At 31.0% G+C, this 20,856-nt stretch overlaps 2 protein-coding genes across 3 annotated transcripts; both read left to right on the top strand.

Moving 5' to 3' along the window:
• Positions 1 to 1,630: 1,630 nt before the first annotated feature.
• Positions 1,631 to 5,121, top strand: LOC108334465 (IAA-amino acid hydrolase ILR1-like 4). The gene is made up of 5 exons (XM_052870739.1): positions 1,631 to 2,107; positions 2,374 to 2,499; positions 3,291 to 3,605; positions 4,153 to 4,281; positions 4,490 to 5,121. Exons 1-5 carry the CDS (start codon positions 1,751 to 1,753, stop codon positions 4,895 to 4,897), a joined length of 1,335 nt encoding a protein of 444 aa, XP_052726699.1. The 5' UTR covers positions 1,631 to 1,750; the 3' UTR covers positions 4,898 to 5,121.
• An 880-nt stretch (positions 5,122 to 6,001) lies between these two features.
• LOC108334362 (uncharacterized) lies at positions 6,002 to 12,522 on the top strand. 2 transcript variants are annotated; one of them, XM_017570157.2, is made up of 11 exons: positions 6,002 to 6,515; positions 6,579 to 6,821; positions 6,920 to 7,096; positions 7,647 to 7,756; positions 8,165 to 8,273; positions 9,736 to 9,891; positions 10,007 to 10,122; positions 10,209 to 10,375; positions 10,779 to 10,909; positions 10,982 to 11,119; positions 11,696 to 12,522. In XM_017570157.2, the coding sequence occupies exons 1-10, from the start codon at positions 6,198 to 6,200 to the stop codon at positions 11,087 to 11,089; spliced, it is 1,635 nt and encodes a 544-aa protein (XP_017425646.1). In that variant the 5' UTR covers positions 6,002 to 6,197; the 3' UTR covers positions 11,090 to 11,119; positions 11,696 to 12,522. The 2 variants fall into 2 exon arrangements, with proteins under 2 accessions (XP_017425646.1, XP_017425645.1); XM_017570156.2 differs by lacking the exon at positions 11,696 to 12,522 and having other exon boundaries at positions 6,005 to 6,515; positions 10,982 to 11,359.
• Positions 12,523 to 20,856: the final 8,334 nt, after the last annotated feature.

The following is a 20,856-nucleotide window of genomic DNA, read 5'->3' as shown; positions in this document are numbered from 1 at the left end:
TACACCTTTCAAAATCTTTCATACATTTAAAAGAATTTTATTTTAAAAAAGTTATAAACTATCAATTTACACATATTTTGTAATATATTTTTAAATATGGTTACATGTAATGATTATTTCGAAATACCAGTAAAAAATATTATAAATTAAAATAAATTATTTAAATAATTCTGGACAGGTTATTCATAAAAAATATGAAATGTATAATTCAAGATAATATTTTTACTAATTTTAAGTATGCTAAAAATAGAAAAGCGCAGGAAATTCCTAATAAAGGATGGAAGCAAAAATATTTCAAATTATCTTTTCATGATTTGGTTAGTTACTCGAGTATTTTTTTATTTAAATTGTTTTTATTATTTTAATTAATTTCTTTATTAATTACGTTGACACAAACTAATAAATATAAAGCTTTCTAAAAAACATTTAAAAGATATAAAACTAGCAAAATAGTTTATAGAAATTAAACATAAAGTAATCATATTACTCTCTCTTTTCTTAACTATAAGAATATTTAGTTCACCAAAATAAAGTGCTTAACCTAATTGATAATGATATTAATCTAAAATATTGTGATATTACTTATTTTCATATTCTGACTTGCTTCCAAATAAATTAATATTTGTTTGTATTTGGAGTATATAAAATTAATATATATAATAAAAATAGTTAAAATGTGATGTGAGAGTGATTGAATAAATGAAATTGTCACGTGCTGTGATGTGACCTACGCACCAGCTTTGATTGGACGTTACAGGGCCGCATGCTCAAATCCACACGTTTTTTATTTTCTATATATTCCTTATCACCGTCCATACCATACATTTTAATATATTTTCAGGTAAAACAATATACTATTTTCTAAATATTTTTCTTTAAATAATTGTAAAAAAATTAATAATATTGGAGTTAGACATGAAATTTTAAATTTAATGGTTTTATAATTCATATTTTTTTAATTGACAATGATTTTAGAGACCTAATAGATTTATCTCAAACGTTATCCTTTTAATTTTAGAGAACACCATTTTCTATTACAACAAGTTTATAAATTTTATTAATTACTTTATCCAAAAATGTCATAGGACATTTATCACAAATAGACAAGTGAGATTTAAAATAATAAAATTACAAATTACGATTTTTCTTAAAAAAATGATTGAGAATGAAAAAATATCCAGAAAACAAATTAATTTAATTTCCTGTTACATTTTTTTAATCCCCTATAAAAATATTTATTTTATTTCGCTATAAAAAATATTTATTTTAACTCACGTTTCAAATCCAATGAAATATTCAAGAAATCAGTCCAAATCAAGATTGTTTTGCTTTAAAATATCGAAATATGTTGTCGGACGATAAAAAAATCTTGTTGCTTAGAGTATTTAATCTAATTATTAGGTAAGTTTTCCATGTCAACGCCACAACTATGTGATTTCTGATCACGGAAGAAAGATTTCATTGACTAATCGTTTTAAAAAATAATAATTGTTATATAATTATAATTATTATTATAATTATAATTGAGCATCTGTGTAGAGGTATAAAAATATTCAACAGTGCAAATAAATAAAGTAATTTAAAAAAATGTCCGAAACAAAATTCTATAAAAATGGCAAAAATAAATGTTGTCAGTCATGCGTAACACAATAAGAACAACAACTGCATAGTTTGGTGAATGGAGTGTTTTTTTGTTGGTTGATCTTGTTCACTGTTTTTTCCCAGACCCACCTCTAAGTTCAAAGCAGCCATGGCTTTTTTCTTCAGTAGGGTCAACTTGTTCATCTTTTTTCATCTCCTTGTTGCAACACCCATCTTCTCAGAATCCTCCTCCAGCTCACATGCAATCTCCACCACCAAGTTCCTAGATTTAGCGAAGGATCCTCAGCTTTTTGATTGGATGGTGGGTATCAGGAGGAAGATTCACGAGAACCCAGAGCTGGGTTATGAGGAATTTCAGACCAGTGAACTGATAAGAGTGGAGTTGGATAAATTGGGCATCTCGTATAAATACCCAGTTGCAGTCACTGGTGTTATTGGCTTCATAGGGACTGGGCTCCCTCCTTTTGTAGCATTAAGAGCTGATATGGATGCTCTTCCTATGCAGGTCTACATGATTTCTATATATATATATATTTTTTTTCCTTCTTTTTCATTTATTCTTACGTTCTTCTTCTAATTGTATCAAGTTTCTAGCTTTTCAATTATTACTATACTTTTTATGGAATTCATCCATTTGAGTTTGATTTATTAATCAATTTTTTCATTGTTAATACTCTTACCCATTTCCAATTTATAGGTTATATTCCCATTTGCTGCACTGTTCGGTGTATATTTCGTTGATTTTGTTTTTTTTTCTGTCTTCAAACTTAGGAACTGGTGGAATGGGAGCACAAGAGTAAAGTACCTGGAAAGATGCATGCTTGTGGTCATGATGCTCATGTCGCCATGCTTCTCGGTGCGGCAAAGATTCTCAAGGAGCATGAAAATGAGATTCGAGTATGGTTTTTGACTTTTTTTTATACTTATAGTTTATACACAGACAAGGCGCTGATCTACTGGTAGTTAAATGCTTTGTAGAAGTATTGCTATTCAAATAGTTTTTGAGTGGGGAGACTGATACTGCTTCCAGTTTTACCATCTTGTCAAGAATATGAGATATGACTCCTCTAAATGATTAGTTATTCTTAAAGAGAAAAGCAAACATTTCAAGGTTTAATGAAAAATTGATAGAATAAATTAATAAGTAAATAATTATAGGATTGGTTGGATAGTACCAAAAAAATGCAGTACTGACTCCCATCTCTTTTTGATTGAATAATTATGCTTTGTTATGCACGTATTCCAAGTAACTACCTATTTGAAATACCAACAGTTGTTTGAGATTCCTTACCTTTTCATTAAAGATTGCGACTCTTCTGATTGTTATGTGCTTTTGCTGTTTGAATATTTTCTGTCTTTTTTATTTACTGTAATCGTGTCAAAGTCAAACATGACATCTGTTTCTAACCTTGGCAATTATGATTTCTCATTATGCAAACATTCTATGTAACGAACTTTCAGTACTCAGTACTCTTATCTCCTGGTATGCAACTTTAGTATTAAAAAGACATAACATGCCAAGAAGAACGCTGGAAAAGGAAAAGGCTGGTCTCTGTACCATCTACTATTCCAAGACAGATACTTGAACTTACCAATGGAACTCACCACTTTCTTTTCTCAGTTTTGTTGTTTTATTGTTTTAGTTCTTTATTGAATAATTGATAGCATTTATTACTTTGTCACTACAGGGAACTGTTGTTCTTGTTTTTCAACCAGCCGAAGAAGGAGGTGCAGGGGCTAAGAAAATTTTAGATGCTGGAGTCTTGGAAAATATGTCTGCCATATTTGGATTGCATATTGCACCTACCTTTCCTATTGGTGAAGTGGCTGCCAGGGCAGGTCCTATCTTTGCAGGAAGTGGCTTCTTTGAAGCAACAATAAATGGCAGGGGAGGTCATGCAGCTATCCCTCAGCACTCTATAGACCCAATATTGGCAGCTTCCAATGTCATTGTTAGCTTACAGCATATTGTATCTCGCGAGGCCAATCCTCTGGACTCCCAGGTAACCTTATTTCATTGCAATCTGGCCCTACCCACCCACCCTTTACTGTTGTTCAAGAGTTTTCAGTTTGTACCATTTTTTTAAAACATGGCTACTAGACTGGCCATTCTGTCTTGTATAAGCTGAGCCTTAGCTTGAAACCAATATCATTAGCAATTTAGTTTCCCTTGTTTTCTTTCATTCACTCTCTTTTGTTATCTACACATAATTTGGAAGAATCTGTCCCACCTTTTTGTCTCTTAATTTGAGAATTGAGACCTTATGCCTTTCGTCATTATATGAAGCATTGAAAGCTTTTGTGTTTTAAGGGTCTTTGGCTAAGATATGCTATCAGGAAACAGCAATTCTGGCCAACTTATACAATAGTGACTTGGAGGCTCCCTGCTTTACCCACTCTTGTGGCAACACACACACATATTGAGAAACTTACTACAGTGTTATTTGTCTGACTGTTTATTGAATATAATGAAGGCCTGGTTTCCAGAAATAATTCATTGTTTATGGACCAATCTTCTTTGTCTTCCTAACATAAAGAATATCTCCACAGGTTCTGACTGTAGGGAAATTTCAAGGAGGTGGTGCTTTCAATGTTATTCCAGACTCTGTCACAATTGGTGGCACCTTTCGAGCTTTTTCAAAAGAAAGTTTCATGCAACTGAGACATCGGATTGAGCAGGTTTGCTGTGAAGAATAAATTCATCTGTACATTTGTCTCTCTTTATGTGTACTTGTTTGGTGAAAAAGTTGCATGAGAAGATCCCAATTCAGGCCTTTTCTCCTTTGTTGTCAAACTTATTTGGCTTTTGTTGCAACCAAGAAATGATTTTACCATTGTAGTTTTCACTGCAATTCTATCAGGGGCTAAGGCTGAGTTATTTATTTAGGTTATCACTGGGCAAGCTGCAGTGCAGAGATGCAATGCAACGGTCGACTTTCTTGATGAAGAGAAACCTTTCTTCCCCCCTACAGTGAACAATGGTGACTTGCATGAGTTCTTTCAAAGTGTTGCTGGGAGTTTAATTGGTAGCAATAAAGTTAAGGACTTGCAACCATTGATGGGATCTGAGGACTTTGCATTCTATCAAGAGGTTTTTCCAGGGTACTTCTTCCTCCTTGGAATGGAGGATGCTTCTGTTGAGCGTCTTGAGTTACCACATTCTCCATATTACAAAGTCAATGAAGATGCACTTCCTTATGGAGCTGCACTTCATGCATCATTAGCTACTAGCTACCTTCTTAAATTACATCAACAAGTACCAGTAGTGGAGGGAAAGCATCACGATGAATTATAGCACAGTTCATTGCAAGTCATGTTGGGTTATTTATTGGTGCAATCACGAGGTACTGTGGAACTGGTTTTACACATCCTTTGCTGTAAATGTATGCTATTCAAATTAAAATAATTCCATAGAGCTTCCACATTGTAATCATTAACCCTGCTGATCTTGGGGGTAAATCAAATTGGATAGAACAGGCAACTTTTAATATTTTCTGCAATTTCAAATTCATTCAAGCATCTGCTACTGGTATGAAATGTGGTTTATATTCAATGTCCTGGATATGGAGACAACTGGTTTTTGAAAAAGGTGAGTTATCAATTCCTACAGTATAGAGCTTTGAATTACATATAAAATTCCTAAGAATTGAGATAGAAAATGTGAGACTTTCTACCACTCCCTTTCTTTTATGCATGGAAAGATGATTTATCAAAATGAAATATAAACTCCAATATCACTTTAACTTTTCTTTTAGACTAATTGATATGAAAAATGATATTTTGATAGATATAAATTTTTTACTTTCATTTGACATTATTCATTTTTTACTTTTTACTATTTTTTTCTTGAAAAAAAATATAAAAATTAATTTTTTATGATCAATTTACTTTTATATTACGTGTAAAATGAATATAAATGAACATAAACATAAATTACACTCAAATTTGAAATAGGCTAGCTAAGGCTTTCTTTGTATATAGTTTCTATTTGCCAAAAGATGAGAAGTATTTGTGGATTAATACTTTCAACACATATAAAATAATAATATCAATTTTAAGATTAAATTTTTACTTCAGTTGAATTAACATTTTAGTTAATATTTGTAACTTGTAAGTGTTAAAGGACAAGAGATAAAATTGGTAAAAAAATATGAGTAGATTACCCCTTGATGAGATGAATGGCCATGATATGAAGATCAAAGTGCAGCTTAAAATGATTCTAATATAAAAGTTATAGTTGGTTTTTAGAGATTTTAATTGAAGAAGAAACTAGTTTATGTTGGTTTAAAATTACAAAAAAAAAACATCAAATTTTACCAGAACCAGTTGGAAACTTTATTATTGTTATTTTTTGGCTTTTGATTATTTTAAAATTAAAACAAATATATAAAAAAATTAAGGAGTTTACTTTTTTTTTACAAAAAGGTGATTTTTTTTATGGGGGTGAAAAGGACATTGTTGAGAAACAGGTGCTGGTCTATCCCTCCAACTCCAACCTCGTTGATGATATAGTTATAACGTGTCCGCCGCGAAACTCAACATTCCGTCGCGCAGTGTTTGGTCGGTGCAGCGTTAAGGGTGGAACCAGCGGCGAAATGGCGAGCATTTCAAACTTAACCAACGCTCTGCCACTGCATATTCGAAGGTTTCGACCTTGTGGCTACTCTTCTTCTCTGTGTACTCTGTCTTGTTCTCTCGCCGAGGAGGTCGACCCCAAACCACCCATTCCCAAACCTAATTCGTACTTCCCGAAGCGTGGCCAAACCCTTGAACTCATGTGCGAGTCCCTCGCCTTCAAAGGCAAGGGCCTCTGCAAGGTCACAGAAACAGGCTTCGTTGTCCTATGCGACCGCGCACTTCCCGGAGAACACTTCATTGGCCGCGTCACTCGCAAAAAGGGAAATTACGCCGAGGTAGCTACCTCTTCTCTTCTCTTTGATTTCTATTCCTTTTCCGATTTAATTAACAAAACACAGGTAACTAAGGTGAAGACCATAACTCCTCCACGCGACATTGTGGATGCTCCTTGTGTTTACGCTCCGTATTGTGGAGGCTGCAAGACGCAGAACTTGTCCTACGAGGCTCAGGTCAGAGCCAAGGAAGAGCAGGTCCGTGACTTGTTGATTCACGTGGGAAGGTTTTCGGGCGAACTGGTTCAGTTGTACGGCGTTATGAAGCCAATTGTACCTTGTGATATCCAGTTTCATTATAGGAATAAGGTTGGTGCTGCTATTTGTGCTAGTTCTTTTTTAACCAGATATCGACCCCTGGCGAGTAAATGATTTGTGTAGTGTGTTTTACATGCTTGCGTGTGCAGATGGAATTCTCCTTTGGTCCCCAAAGATGGTTGCCTAGAGAATCACTGCATGAGCGACGAGCTGTTGATGCTGATAATGAAAATGAGAATTTTGCGCTGGGATTGCATGCTCCGGGTTTTTTTGATAAAATTCTAAATGTTGACAAGTGCTTATTGCAATCTCATCCTGCTAATAAGGTATGCAGTGTTATGCTTTGTTTACAATTGCATGCTTGTATAGTGTGTATGCAGTTATGTTTTTTTAATATATTTCGAACAGGATAGGTTGCCTAAGGAGCCAATCTAATGCTGTTCTTTTATCTAGATTTGCCGTCTTTAAACGTTAAAATCTCATAAGCAAACGAGGTAAAAAAAATCAGAGTTCAGGGAATCCCATTTATAGCAGAAATAGAAATTTGGTTTGCTTACAAAACCCAGAGCCACTAAGACAAAACTATTCTTTATCATTATGGTGATTATACCCCCTGAGAAAGTTAGATGTGTATCTGTGTGTTGGAGGGTGTGCCTTTTAGTTTTCAGCTATTTGAAGCTTTTGACTATCCTGAGCTCTTTGACGAGATGTGCACCTAACTGAAAGGAACTTCCTTGAAAATTGATACCGAGGAGCACTGACATTACAATGACTTCCATTGTCTTGTTTCACTGCCCTGTGCTTCCTTTCTTGTCTTTACTTTTGCTGCTTTATCCAGTGCAGTGGTTTTACTAGATATAATTGTTGTCTGAACAGGTACTTGCAGCCATCCAAGAATGTTGGAGAGATCCACAACTTGGTTTTTCTCCATATGATGTTCATTCACACAAGGGATTTCTTAAGCATTTGATGCTGAGATCGGGAAGGTATATAAGTTTCATCTTGTGATCCCTCACTTAATTGTTTTAGGTACACATGGATACTGTAGTTGTGACTATACTGTAGTGTGACAGGTCAAACACTGCATTAGACCTGGTTACAAACTATAACAATTTTTCTAAAAACTAGTCCATGGGAATGTATGAATGGATTTGTTGGAAATAGCAATTTGAAGGGATGGAATAGCAATTTATTTCTTTTTGCAGCAAACTGAACAACTTGGTAGCAAAATTTGATGTTCTGCATAGTCAGGCGTATACTTAAGAGTTAAAGAGTGTTCATAGTTATTTTTTCACATAAATTACACTTGTCCTTGTACCTTCAATACATTCTTATATCTTTGAATTTGAAGGATACCTTTTTTTATCATTATTATTATATGATTTTTGTTCCAGGGATGTCACAACTGGTCAGCCTGAAGTTATGGTCAACTTTGTGAGCTCTTCCTACAAACCAGACCTGTTGAAGTTCCTTGTTGATAAAGTTTCTGCATTTCCTGAAGTGGTTCGTAGTCTATATATATATATATATATATATATATATATATATATATATATATATATATATATATATATATATATATATATATTATTATTATTTTTTCTTTTCTTTTCTTATGAATGTGGTTCTTCCTTAACTGTCCAAACTCTTGAAATATGTAATCGAAATGATTTTTGTTTCTGTTGAAGATAGTACTTCCACCTATCAACTTAAGCCTTTTGCAATAGTTGGTGTTGACATGGTAAGCCTCTTTGATCAAAAGGTCTAGAGTTTGATCTGTGCTACTGCTTGCATTTTTTTATAATGGAGTTTATAAACAAGGTAAAGTGGGATTTGTGCATTCTCCACGCTTCTAGCATGCATAACATGAGGGGTTGTGTAAATTACATAAAGCTATCTAGTGGTTCAACCTAACAACTTAAGCTTTTAGGGAAGTTAGTGGTCCTTACCAATTATTGTTAATTTGATATATCCCTACTTGCTAGATTAATTTTTAGTGGCATATTTAGGAAGTAGGATCTGCAATTATACTACTATATTGGGGAGAGGGTGACACTTAAACTTGCTTTGAAAGAAGCAACAAAAGGGGGATGCGGAAGAAATCTCTTTAACTTAATTGTTAAAATAGTTGTTTACAACTATAAAGCTGTTTTTGCTGTATCTAGAAGGCTCATAGGCTGTACTCCTTTTTACTGATTTGTACCTTTCCTCAAACACATATGTATTGCATCAATGGGGTACCTCACTCTATTGAAATAATTAGAAAATCCATGTAATCATTAAGTCTAAGGTAGGAGGTTGAGTGTTAGATAACCTCTCCACCTAGTTCTCTGTCCAAGTGGCTAGGACAGTGCTTTTGATGTTTAGTCAGTCATTCTATTATATCAATCTTCTAATATATAAATATAGAACTGAGAGGGGTTCTTGACGTCCTCTAAAAGTATTTTTCTCTGTTTTAATCTCAAGTCTCTCAATGTTTTCTCCGGAAGTATGAAATATATTCATTAACATTTAAGTTGTATGGGCAAACTTCTGGATTTTTTTTTTGACAAGCTTAATTTTCTAACTTCTCTTTCATTCAAGAGTCTGTTGAACTTGAAGTATGGATATTACACAGACCTGATGCACTCACCAACATTGTCCAGAAATTCATTTTTTATTAGAAGAACAGTGATGATAGAGGATTGAACTCTAGACCACTTGGTCGTCGGTTGTAGAGGTTTTGTTACAGTGTCATGAACCAAATATCCCAAAAGGTTAAGCTGTTTTGGTGAAGGCATATGGATGGTTTTTAAATTACATCTCTAGCAGTTTGCAATGCAATTTTTAGTCAATATTTTAAAGCCAACAGTCATATAGAACTTTTTGGGAAATTGTCACATGGAGATGACCTTGTTAACTTGATTCCAAATTGTATGTATTTATTGCTTTTAATACCATTAAAACTTCTTTACATGAATTCTAGGTAAGTGTCGTTAATAATGTAAATACTTCTGTTGGTAACACATCGGTTGGAGAGGAAGAATACACTTTGTATGGGAAATCTAGCATCAGAGAGACATTAAGAGGGCTTACATTCCAAATATCAGCAAACTCTTTCTTTCAAACAAACACTTATCAGGTTTGCAGTAATCCCAAAATAATTGGCATTCTCTTTATCTGGTTCCATATTTTATTTCTTAAATTTAGCCATGGTTATCTGGCAAGAAAATAATCTTTATTGTTTTCCTTTCTAGGCAGAGGTTTTATATAAGCTTATAGAAGATTGTGCTGGTGTCAAGGGTGATGGCTCTGAAATTGTCCTTGACCTGTTTTGTGGAACAGGCACCATAGGTCTGACGCTTGCAAGAAGGTAACCTTTTGTCTTGATCTGGTGTTTAGTATTTTAGGATAAAATGTGAAACAATCAGATTAATTTTGTCTTCCAATCTATATCAGGGTAAGTCATGTTTATGGCTATGAAGTAGTTCCTCAAGCCATCGCAGATGCTTGTCTTAATGCCAAGATAAATGGCATACAGAATGCAACATTTATCCAGGGAGATCTAAATAAAATTGATGAAAATTTTGGGAAGAATTTTCCTAAACCTGATATCGTCATTTCAGGTTTCAATGCTCTTTCTAAGTTTCTTTATTCCTACTCTTTCTTTTGCTTGTTCTGCTGAGAGCTATTTACTTGAATATAGTCTTAACCAGAAGTACATAAGGAGATATCCTTCTACTTATTTGATTTGCCAGTTATTCACCGTGTTTTTCTCATTACTTTAATTTCATTTCATTAAATCATTGTACTGATTTGTGTACAATTGAGGGGAACTTGCTTCCATTGACATTTTGTATGGAGGGAGATGTGCTAATTTATACTGGTATTTTTAAATGCCTGATCAAGACTTCAATATACAGGCAGGAAATTTTCTTCTGACAGACTGGAAATTATAATTGACAAGATTCACTGTGTTTTTGTTTATACCAATGCATTGCACTTCTCACATGTGTAAAGAAAATGCAGATCCCAATCGTCCAGGAATGCACATGAAGTTGATTAAATTCCTGCTTAATCTTAAGGCACCTCGCATAGTGTATGTGTCATGTAATCCTGCCACATGTGCACGTGATCTTGATTTTCTTTGTCACGGCGTGGTATGTGTCATTTTATTTTATGTTCGTGTGCTTTGAGATTCAATTATTTGAGCTGTTGAAGGTTTTGTGTAGGCCGAACAGAATATAAACGGATGTTACAAACTAATAAGCCTACAGCCAGTTGACATGTTCCCACACACACCTCATATTGAGTGTGTTTGCCTTCTGGAGCTTCAGTAATCTATGATCAATTAAAACTTCCATTTCAAGGTTGGGCACTATTTTATTTTCTCTGCTACATTTTGGACTATTTGGGAGTTTACATCTTGGAGGCTGAAGAACTTTTAGTGATTTTTTTTTTTTGAAATATCTAAATCATTAATTCTTATGGTCTAGATTTTGCAAAAGGCTAACTAATAAGCCTATAGATTCCATTTGTAATTACTATAGATGCCATTTGTAATTACTATTTTTTAAAGAAAATTACTGTAAAATTTAGAATTCAATGGATGACTGGACTCTGGATCTATGCTGCTCTGCTGGATTAACTGAGTTACATCCATGAGCTCATGGCTATAAGAAACTGCTATAAAAATTATCAATCTCATATTCTCTTCTTCTATTAAATGGCTGCAGCTAACTATCAATGCAGTCAAGTTATAGGTTATCTCTGTAACATTGCCTGATAATGAATTTTCGCAATACATTTTTGGCCACAGATAGTAAGGCTTGAAGTTTTGAGTTATAGACAATCCGTACTAATTCAAATTCTTTTTCTTTACAGTTGTACTGTTGTTTGTTTACTTGTTTCCTCCTTTATTTATCTGTTTCTTGCATGACTTTCAGGGAATTACAAGCTTAATACAAGATAAAAATAAAGGTTTGATCTTCAAGGCGATAAATAGGAAAACTCGTACATTTATGCTGCAAGGTGTGACACTATTACATTAATGCTTTGCCGACCAAAAATTCATTTTGAATGGTTATAGCATTGGAAAACAAGCATGGATTACACTGTTGCAACCCTACAAAAGTTTCTCATACATTAGTATTTAACAGAGGTTCCAAAAGATTGGATTCATGCTTAGCAGCATCGAAATGTGGATTACCGTTGAGTGTTGATCCCACTTCACATGATCCGGCAAGTCCATCATGAGATTGATCATATGCTACACTTGTCAGATCCTTGCATACCTGAAGTGGAAAGTGCAAGTCCATCTTGAAATATTAGATGTCTAGTTGGATGTAGGGTTGGGGTTAGGGCGAGTGTGATGGTGAGGGTTAGGGTTAGAGCGATGGTTAGAGCATTGATTAGGGTTAGGGTTATGCCAAGGCTAAAGGTATCTTGACGAATGAGAAACATGAAGATGTAGATGTAGAAAGGAACTCAGTTACTGAGAAGTTGATCTTCATCATGGTCAAGAAGAAGTCGGTCATGATTAATAAGTTGGCCAAGGTTAGAAAAAAGTCTGCTAAGGTGAAAAACAAGTCTATCACGAAGGAAGAACCCTATTGTTAGTGTAAGGAGCAAGTTCGGTTGAGATAATGCACTTGAAAAGTCGGGATATGGGAGAAGAATGAAAGCTAGAAGAAACCTTCATGTTTAGGAGAGAGTTTTGTTAGGATAAATTTAAATACAATAAAATTAAATGAATTGTTTATTTGTTTAAAAATTTTATACGCAGTAGTTATTAGACAATAATAGATATTAATTGTGTTTTAATGGTAGAGTTTATGATTTAGAAATAAAAAACTATGATCTAAGTATATAAGTTGAAAGTGTCTAGTTGACAATGAACAAGTAACAATAAAAAAAAATGAACAATTTTTTTTCATAAGGTTTAGTTTTAATAACATTTTCGTTTCTTAATAGACATGGACACAAAACCAGAAAGACAGACTATGGTAATTTATTCAAAGTCTACTCTGTTACGTTCATAAACAAGGCTAGGGCTTTAAATGGTGTGAGACACGATATTGTTTTCTCCCGTGACACACTCATGTCAATAATTTTAAAGTACGGACAATTGGGCAGCTTGGTTTAAAAGTTCCATATACTATCTCACTGCAGATATTGGCATTAATGGGGTTAGGAGTTAACAAAAAAACTTCAACCGACCAAATCCGAGGAATCTAACAAAAATTGGCTGTTTCTTCCTGCACCCCATCAAAGCTTCTGCACCCTAAACATTATCCACCATGAATCCAAATAATTTATCTAGTTAATTGAAATCTGATATGAATTTAACAAAATTATCATTTGACATTTTTTTTAACAACCACTCTACAACTTCTTTTAATAATAATAAAAAAAAATGTTATGTTTTGATAATATAAATAAATTTTAAAATGTAATAATATATACATGAAAGTTATCACGGTATTATGTTCCCTTTATCTAATAAGCTTATTTCAGAAGAATTACATCCTTATAAACTAAACGTACTTATTGACAGAATTCTAACTGTGGTTGGACTCCTCTAAATCAGTTTTAAAGTTGTCTTTATTATAAAAATAAATAAAATAGTGGATATGTACTTCAACCAATAAATCAGAGTTGTAATTTTTAATTAACACAGATTAGATTTTTTTATGAAAAAAATATTTTTATACAATTTTTTTTAACATTTTGACACTCTCTGATTAATTATTTATTTGTTATTGTAATGATATATTCTAAATTCAATAAAAAAATTACACGTGTATTAAAATTTTGTCAACAAATGTTATCACTTTCAACGTGGGAATAGGTCCATGAATGGAAAGAAAAAATGTTACTTACTAAAACCGTGGATAGAATATTTTTGAGTGGAGGGAACATTATAGGATTAATCTTTTCAATATAATTAAGAAAATTGTATTCCCTTGTTAAAAAGTTGTATTATTAGAACTTTGATTAACTTTTACAGATTTAGATTGTAATTAATGTTAATATTGAAGTGAAAAGTTATTGTTGAAACTAAGAGAACAGACACATTTTCTATGGTACAATGAATGAGGGACTAAAGTTTTATAAATTTGGGAGTTTGCTAAAATGATTGTAGCACTGTTGGAATGTAGTTGTGTAGTGTATGCAGTAAAAGTTAGGTGGATGGTAAGTGTAATGAAGAGTCATTGAAGTTGAAGGAGGAAGGAAGGGAAAACGACAGGGATGATTGTGTGGGCCTGGTGTGGTGTGCACGTGGGAGTCAACATCATCATCTTCCTTCATTGTAGGGTCTTTCATTGTATTTGGTTGTTGAGCTAAGGCCATTGAATGTGACAAAGTCCTTCTATGTGCATGCATGGATTCAAAAACACTCACTCACTGCCATAAAAGAGAGCAATAGAACCTTTTTTACGACCACGACAAGTCACCATTCCTGTTATAATCTCTTCTTTGGCCGACATCTTTCTTTCATTTCTCTACCTTAAGATAATGTCTTTAACTCTTGTATAATTAATGTTCAATCTTCTCCCTAAATCTTGTTAAATTATATTAATTTAAGAATTCGTTCATGTAATTTAAAAGAATCCTGCACAATACAAGAGTTATGTTGAGTTGGTTTGATTATGTGATATATGAAAAAAATCTTGTCGTTCATGGCTTTTGTTCGCCATGATCCCATCATTTCAATTCATATAAGGATGATGACTTGATAATTCTAATGAATGGTGCGCACTTAAAGTTTAGTTTTAGATTTTCAAGTCATCACATGAATCAAGTGGGAGAATGTTAAATTATATTAATTTAAAAATTGGTTCATGTAATTTATAACTTTGATATACAGATTCTAATGTGATGATTATTAGAATATAAGGTATTAAAGTCATACATATTATTTTAGAGTTATTAAACTTAATCTCTCTCTTCTCACTTCTATAAAGGACATTTTGGTATTTTATTAAAGTTGGTTAAATATCATGAAAAAGAGAAAAATAATTGTTATGTAGTAAGGATATTTATGTAATAACATAAATATCTTAGATATTTTAGACAGTTAAAATATCAGTCAAAGCCACTAACCACACTTTTAGGTAAGGTGGTTATTTTTATTTTGCTTATAAATACAGTGACAGGACCCAAGTCCAGGTATGTTCTCTTTATGCTCTAGAGATCCTGAATAATACTTCAGAGCAGTATCCAATTACTCTCTTCTGAGCTTCAGCTCCATAACTCATATCTGACTTGAGCGTCGGAGTATCTTTGCAGGTACCTCCCCCTCCTTTGGCGAGTATGAAGGACAACAATTGAAGAAATGCAAGCATTCCAGACATCCAGGAGCAACAGAAACACATAGGAAAATGTACACCGAAACAATAACTGTCTGAGGAAAGAAAATGAAACTGTGACTTTGACAGAGAAAAACATCCTTGACAATTTCTATATCATCAAGAAAACATTAAAGAGGAATAAGAGAAGGGAGAACATTTGACAGATACAATGGATTTAGATAAGTTCTCTTTTACTATGTATGTGAGAATAGTGAGTATCATAAAAATTCAAGATCTTGTATGTATTTTCATTCAATTGAAAATTAAAAAATTCCTGACAAAATCCAGTTAAGTACTAGAATATTATGATGATTTTTACTAACTTTAACATGATGAAATATAGGAGTTATGTAAAGATGAATGAGTGATAAATATATGTAGAAAGAAATGGTGGTTAAAAAGTACTGAAAAAGTATTGTTTTTCATAGAAGACATGGTGAATGATGTTGCAGAGAAGGAAGGATATCTAGGATGCTGGCAATGGGACACCTCAGTTCACATTATTCAGACCTCACTGAAATTTGCTGCATCTGTCTCTTCTTTGTCTTTATATATTCTTTCTTTTTCTTATTTCCTCCCATCTTTGTTTGTAAAAGTTAATTATTACAAAAATATACTTTTATATATAAAAAAATTTTATTTTTATTTTTTATGTATAATTTTATTTTTATATCCTCAGTAAATTTTATTTTTTATGTCTTTATATATAATTTTTTTTTTATTTTTTTCTTCTAAAGTACAAAAAATCATTTTTTTGTAATAATTTTAATTTTTTTAATTTATGTCAAATAAATGAAAATTAAATTAGATCTAAGTCTCTTTATTAAAAAGAGAAGTTATATAAAAGAAACATTTTCTTTATATAATAAGGGTGTCAAGTCAGCCTACAACACAAGTATTAAAATTATAATATTTTATCAAATGAAAATAAACTAATTGAGGAGACATTTCTATTAAATGACCATTCTTCTGCGTTTGAAAAGTTTATTATGATATAATATAATAAAAGTGTGCATTGTATCATTCAAGGTTTGTAGTGAAGGCTAGAAATTGTAATAGTAATAGGTGTGGGGTTCATCATCCCATCTTTATTCAGTGCTTTAATCAATTTGAATTTGGCTCAACCATATAGAACCTGCACTTTGCATAAAACTCTTTCCTTCAAATCATTGCTCCATGCTTATCTCACTTTTTCTCTAAACTTTCCATCCTTATGCAATAACTTTTTTGAAACAATTGAAAAAGGAGAGAATGACAAATTAATGTTCCTAATTATATGAAGAAAAAGATAAAAAAAATAATAAATGGAAAAAGATGGAAGATAAAATAAATGTTATGATTAAGTAAAAATAATCTAAACATAAAAACTACTCCATTAGACATATACTTAATTAAAATTAAGACTTTACAATCTTCAAATAGTTTATTTTACTTCAAATGAAATTTCCGACATTGTTAATCTGAAATTTCCGACATTATAATCCGACAACATAATAGCAGCGAATTCATATGGCTGCAAACTGCTTAATTTGATAATTATAACTTAACAAAAGGTTTTTTAGGCTGAATATGATACCTATCATAGAGCAATTTTAGTGCACGATGTTCACTTTCATTTTTATTTATTTATTTTCTTTGTATTTTTAACTGTTGTGACCGAGAGAGAATGGTCACATATGGATAAATTCTACCTTTCTTACCCTAATATTAATTTGGGCATTATATAATTTTTTGTTATATACATATATATATATATATTAAATAACTGGTGAATAAACAATAAGTAGGTTAAACTTTATAGATATGATTCACATAAATAAATGCAAGTTTTCTTATTATTAAGATTAATTTTTGTTTGGAGGATCTAATATCTCTTTTTTTTTCAATTTAATGTTTAATAAATATTTATTTTGGTCTAAATATGTAATGTCATCTTCCTCGATTTTACTGTTTACTGATTTTTTTTATTAAATAGAAATACCTGTTATATAATATAATTGTTGAAGAATGATATGTCTCTATTCTCTTTTTGTTATCTGTACGTATTGACATATAATAAAATATTTACTGTTTTTTTGTTAAATTGAAACGCCAGTTATACAATGTAAATTAATGAAGAGTGATATATCTTTATTTTCTTTTCGATATATAATAAAAGATATACTAGTAATTATGATAAAAAAAACAAGTTGAGAAATTAATAAAAAAATGTAAGAATACGTCAAACATCAATTAACAAAGTAATATAATAATAAAGATAAAATATAAATAAATACTTGTTGTGTAACTTAAAACTAAAATTTTATAATTTATTAAATACACAAATTGAAAAAAATTAAATAAGTGTGTTTCGTTAACCGCACTGTTAAGCCTTCTATTTTCATTTGTTAATGAAAACATTGAAATAATAATAATAATAATAATAATAATAATAGTAATAATAATAAAAAATATGCATATTGAAATTGTATAAGATATAATAATAATGCTAAGGATGGATGGTGGTTGGATCAAATGGCTTGGTACCCACATCATGTCATAATACCACTCCTTTCTGTTTTTTTTTCACTAGAGATTACTAAGTGATTTAAAAATATTATACTTTGACAAATGACAATTATTGTTTTAAAAATATTGATTAAAAACTAAAGTGACTAATTTTATTGGAATATGTAATCGAAATTTTTTAATTAGTAATTTTTATTTTGTAAATTTTATTTTTTAACTTTTCTCATGTTTTATCACCAACTTTATTGTTTTTATATATCTTATGGAAGTTTTAAACTTCAGATAAAAAATCACGTGTGATGAAAAATATTAAAATAACATAAGATCAAAATAGCTTTCTTAAAATAAATAACAAACTAATATTTTTTTCTTTTTTAAAACGTCATCGTCTCATTATAAATTTAGTAATTTAGTAAAGATGAATGAATTTTTTTTTATAAAATATGAAAAATAAACTTAAATAAGATAGTATATAAAATAATAATAGTTGAATTCTAAAATATATAACTAAGTTTAATTTCTCTAATAAATTTTGATACTATTTCTAATAAAAAAAATTATCCTTTTAATTTACAAATTAATATTGTAAGTGATAATAAGACACTTATCCTATATATATATATATATATATATATATATATATATATATATATATAATTGTGTTGTAAGATTGTGTGGTAAACTATAAATTTAAATGTATAAATATTGATGCAGAAGGTGAATAAATCGTAATAAAGAAATATTTAATGATTTGTTTGGATGAGCCTTTGAACCAATGAAAAGTGGCCATGTCAACAAATCGTGGGCCCTACATTATAACATAAAATTCTAAATTGAAGACCGTAAGCAGCTGGTTATTGAGCCGAGATGAGAGCCGTCCTATATTCTTGGGCCGGGCACGCATATGCTCAGTGAAGGCCCATAGTGGGGCCCACCAAAATGAAAACGGATCTTTCTCCAGTCATAGTTCAAACTCTGTTTTCCGTTTTTACTTGTGGAAGAAATTACCATCAATGTATAAACATGGTTTGAAAAAAATATAATTTTCAATTATGTATATAATAAGCTATTAGGTGTCACGATCTATTTTAAGAATATTTTTTTCTGCATATTTATATGATAATATGCAGCTTTTTAATCTCAAATTTCCAATTAAAAAGACTGTAATCTTTATATAAGTTTTATGCACACACAATTAGTATGACGTTTAATTAGTCATGATACAAGAGATTTAAAGTCAGAAAAACAATTTGTATTCTTATTATTATCTAGTGTTTTACCTGGAATGTTATTTTTTATTTCAAGACCTTATTTTAAGGATCTCTTATGTGAATTAGTAATTTTTTTTCTCATAATAAGATGTACGTTATGATGTTGATATTTAAAAATGCCATATATAAAAATAAAAGAAGTAGTTTAAATGGAATATAAAGCCAAAATATTGAAGTGAAACTTTATTATAAATGGGAGAAAAAAAACAAGAGTAGATGAAAAATATAAGAAGGTGAAAATGACATTTGAGTGAAGGGTTTTGGATAGAATTGAAAGTGTGAAGTGGGATGAATGGTAGATACCTTCAACACTTTGTATCCACCTACAATTCCTCTACTTAAGTTATAACTGCTATTTAATTTACTATTCAATATTGTCAATAATTTTTATATTTTTTAAAGACATTAAAAGAAATATATTTGAATTAAACTAAATCATACTGAATTGTGTAAAAGATTGAATTATTAAAAAAACTGAATCAACTTATGTTAACTTAATTTTTAAAAACTAAATTATTCTTAAATAAAACTATTTACAAGATAAGCTGAATTATGAGATTAAACAATATATTAATAAATAAACAAACAAGATATTCACTATTAATAATTTAAACAATTCACATCGTTCAAAAGCATTTAGCACAACATGTTGAAGTCAGACTTAATATTTTTTAATTTGTATTAAAATCATACTTACAAATACGAATCTTAATTTCAAAAGAAGCTTAAAATTGTATTTATAAACACGATTCAATATACACTAAAAAAATCACTAAAGTTCTATTTATAAACACGCCTTCATCCAACATTTAAAATATAATAATCTAAAGTTAGATTTTTAAACAATGACTTCTAAATAAAATACATTCAAACTGGTACGTACGGCCAAGATAAGATTTTAACATTAAAAAAAAGGCATGTTTTAAAATAACGTTTTTTTATGAAGATGTTGTTCTAAACATAACTTACTTATTTACTAAATTTAGAAAAAAATTGCACTATAATTCTTCTTTGGCCCTTAAACTTCTTTATTTCTTATAATGAGTTATTGATGTAAAAGTAAAAACCTTTATAGGTCATAAGTAACAGAGTATAAATTCCATAAAAAAGTTTTAATTTTTAGGTTCATGAATGGAAACAAAATAACAAAGAAGTACAATTTCATTAAACACATGAATCAGGATTCTGACATATATTAACCTTCACAAATATTGATACTTGAAACCAATAATGTAGTAAAAAAAATGAGTATTTAAAGCTTAAACTTCATGGCCAGTTAATCTTAACGGAACACGTCATGAACGAATAGATTTATTGAGAATACACAATATCAATCAGATATGACTCTAATAATATTTTAATTTGACACTATTTTCTATAAAAAAACCTTAAATCAATGAATTAACGTGTCAGATCTCGTCCAATGAAACATGAATGGTGTGAAATAAGAGAGAAAGACTAGAGTTGAATGGTATGAGAAGCCATTGAATGAAGTGTAATGATGGGGTGCATGTGAGGAGCTCATGAGAAGTGAGACCCCTCCTTCGTTGTCTCCATGAGAGCAATGCAATGAAATCAAACCAACTCAACTCTTATAAAGTTCAGACATAACCACAAACCTGACCAGACACATTTTGCCATACCAAACACCTTTCTCTTTCTCCTAATTTCTGCTACTCTGCCACCACTTTTCCTGTTCCATTATTCCCTTAAGAATAATACTATTCCCAAACCATTTTCTCATCCCCACTTTTCATAAGCTGTTATATACAAAGAAAGTTACAGTATTTTAAATGAGATACAAAGATGTAAAAGCCTCTGTATTATGTACTTCTTACTAAAAAAATTTGAAGTGTTGCATTTCAAGATGGAGCATTTCAAACTGCAGAAAGTTGAATCTTACACGTCAGTACTGTGGTTCTGATATAATCAGTAGATTCCTCAAAGAATTTACCACTTCGACTTAAACAATTA

This window comes from Vigna angularis, chromosome 11 (genome assembly GCF_016808095.1).
Source record: "Vigna angularis cultivar LongXiaoDou No.4 chromosome 11, ASM1680809v1, whole genome shotgun sequence".
NCBI lineage: Eukaryota > Viridiplantae > Streptophyta > Magnoliopsida > Fabales > Fabaceae > Vigna > Vigna angularis.
This window is presented reverse-complemented; position numbering and strand designations above follow the sequence as displayed.

Bases quoted from the DNA above. Each gene is read 5' to 3' on its own strand.
- LOC108334465 (XM_052870739.1), top strand. From the start codon at position 1,751: ATGGCTTTTTTCTTCAGTAGGGTCAACTTGTTCATCTTTTTTCATCTC. The intron at 3,606-4,152 runs GTAACCTTATTT...ATATCTCCACAG, and splicing joins CCAATCCTCTGGACTCCCAG to GTTCTGACTGTAGGGAAATT. The intron at 4,282-4,489 runs GTTTGCTGTGAA...TTATTTATTTAG, and splicing joins TGAGACATCGGATTGAGCAG to GTTATCACTGGGCAAGCTGC.
- LOC108334362 (XM_017570157.2), top strand. From the start codon at position 6,198: ATGGCGAGCATTTCAAACTTAACCAACGCTCTGCCACTGCATATTCGA. The intron at 6,516-6,578 runs GTAGCTACCTCT...AACAAAACACAG, and splicing joins AAAAGGGAAATTACGCCGAG to GTAACTAAGGTGAAGACCAT. The intron at 9,892-10,006 runs GTTTGCAGTAAT...TTTCCTTTCTAG, and splicing joins TTCAAACAAACACTTATCAG to GCAGAGGTTTTATATAAGCT.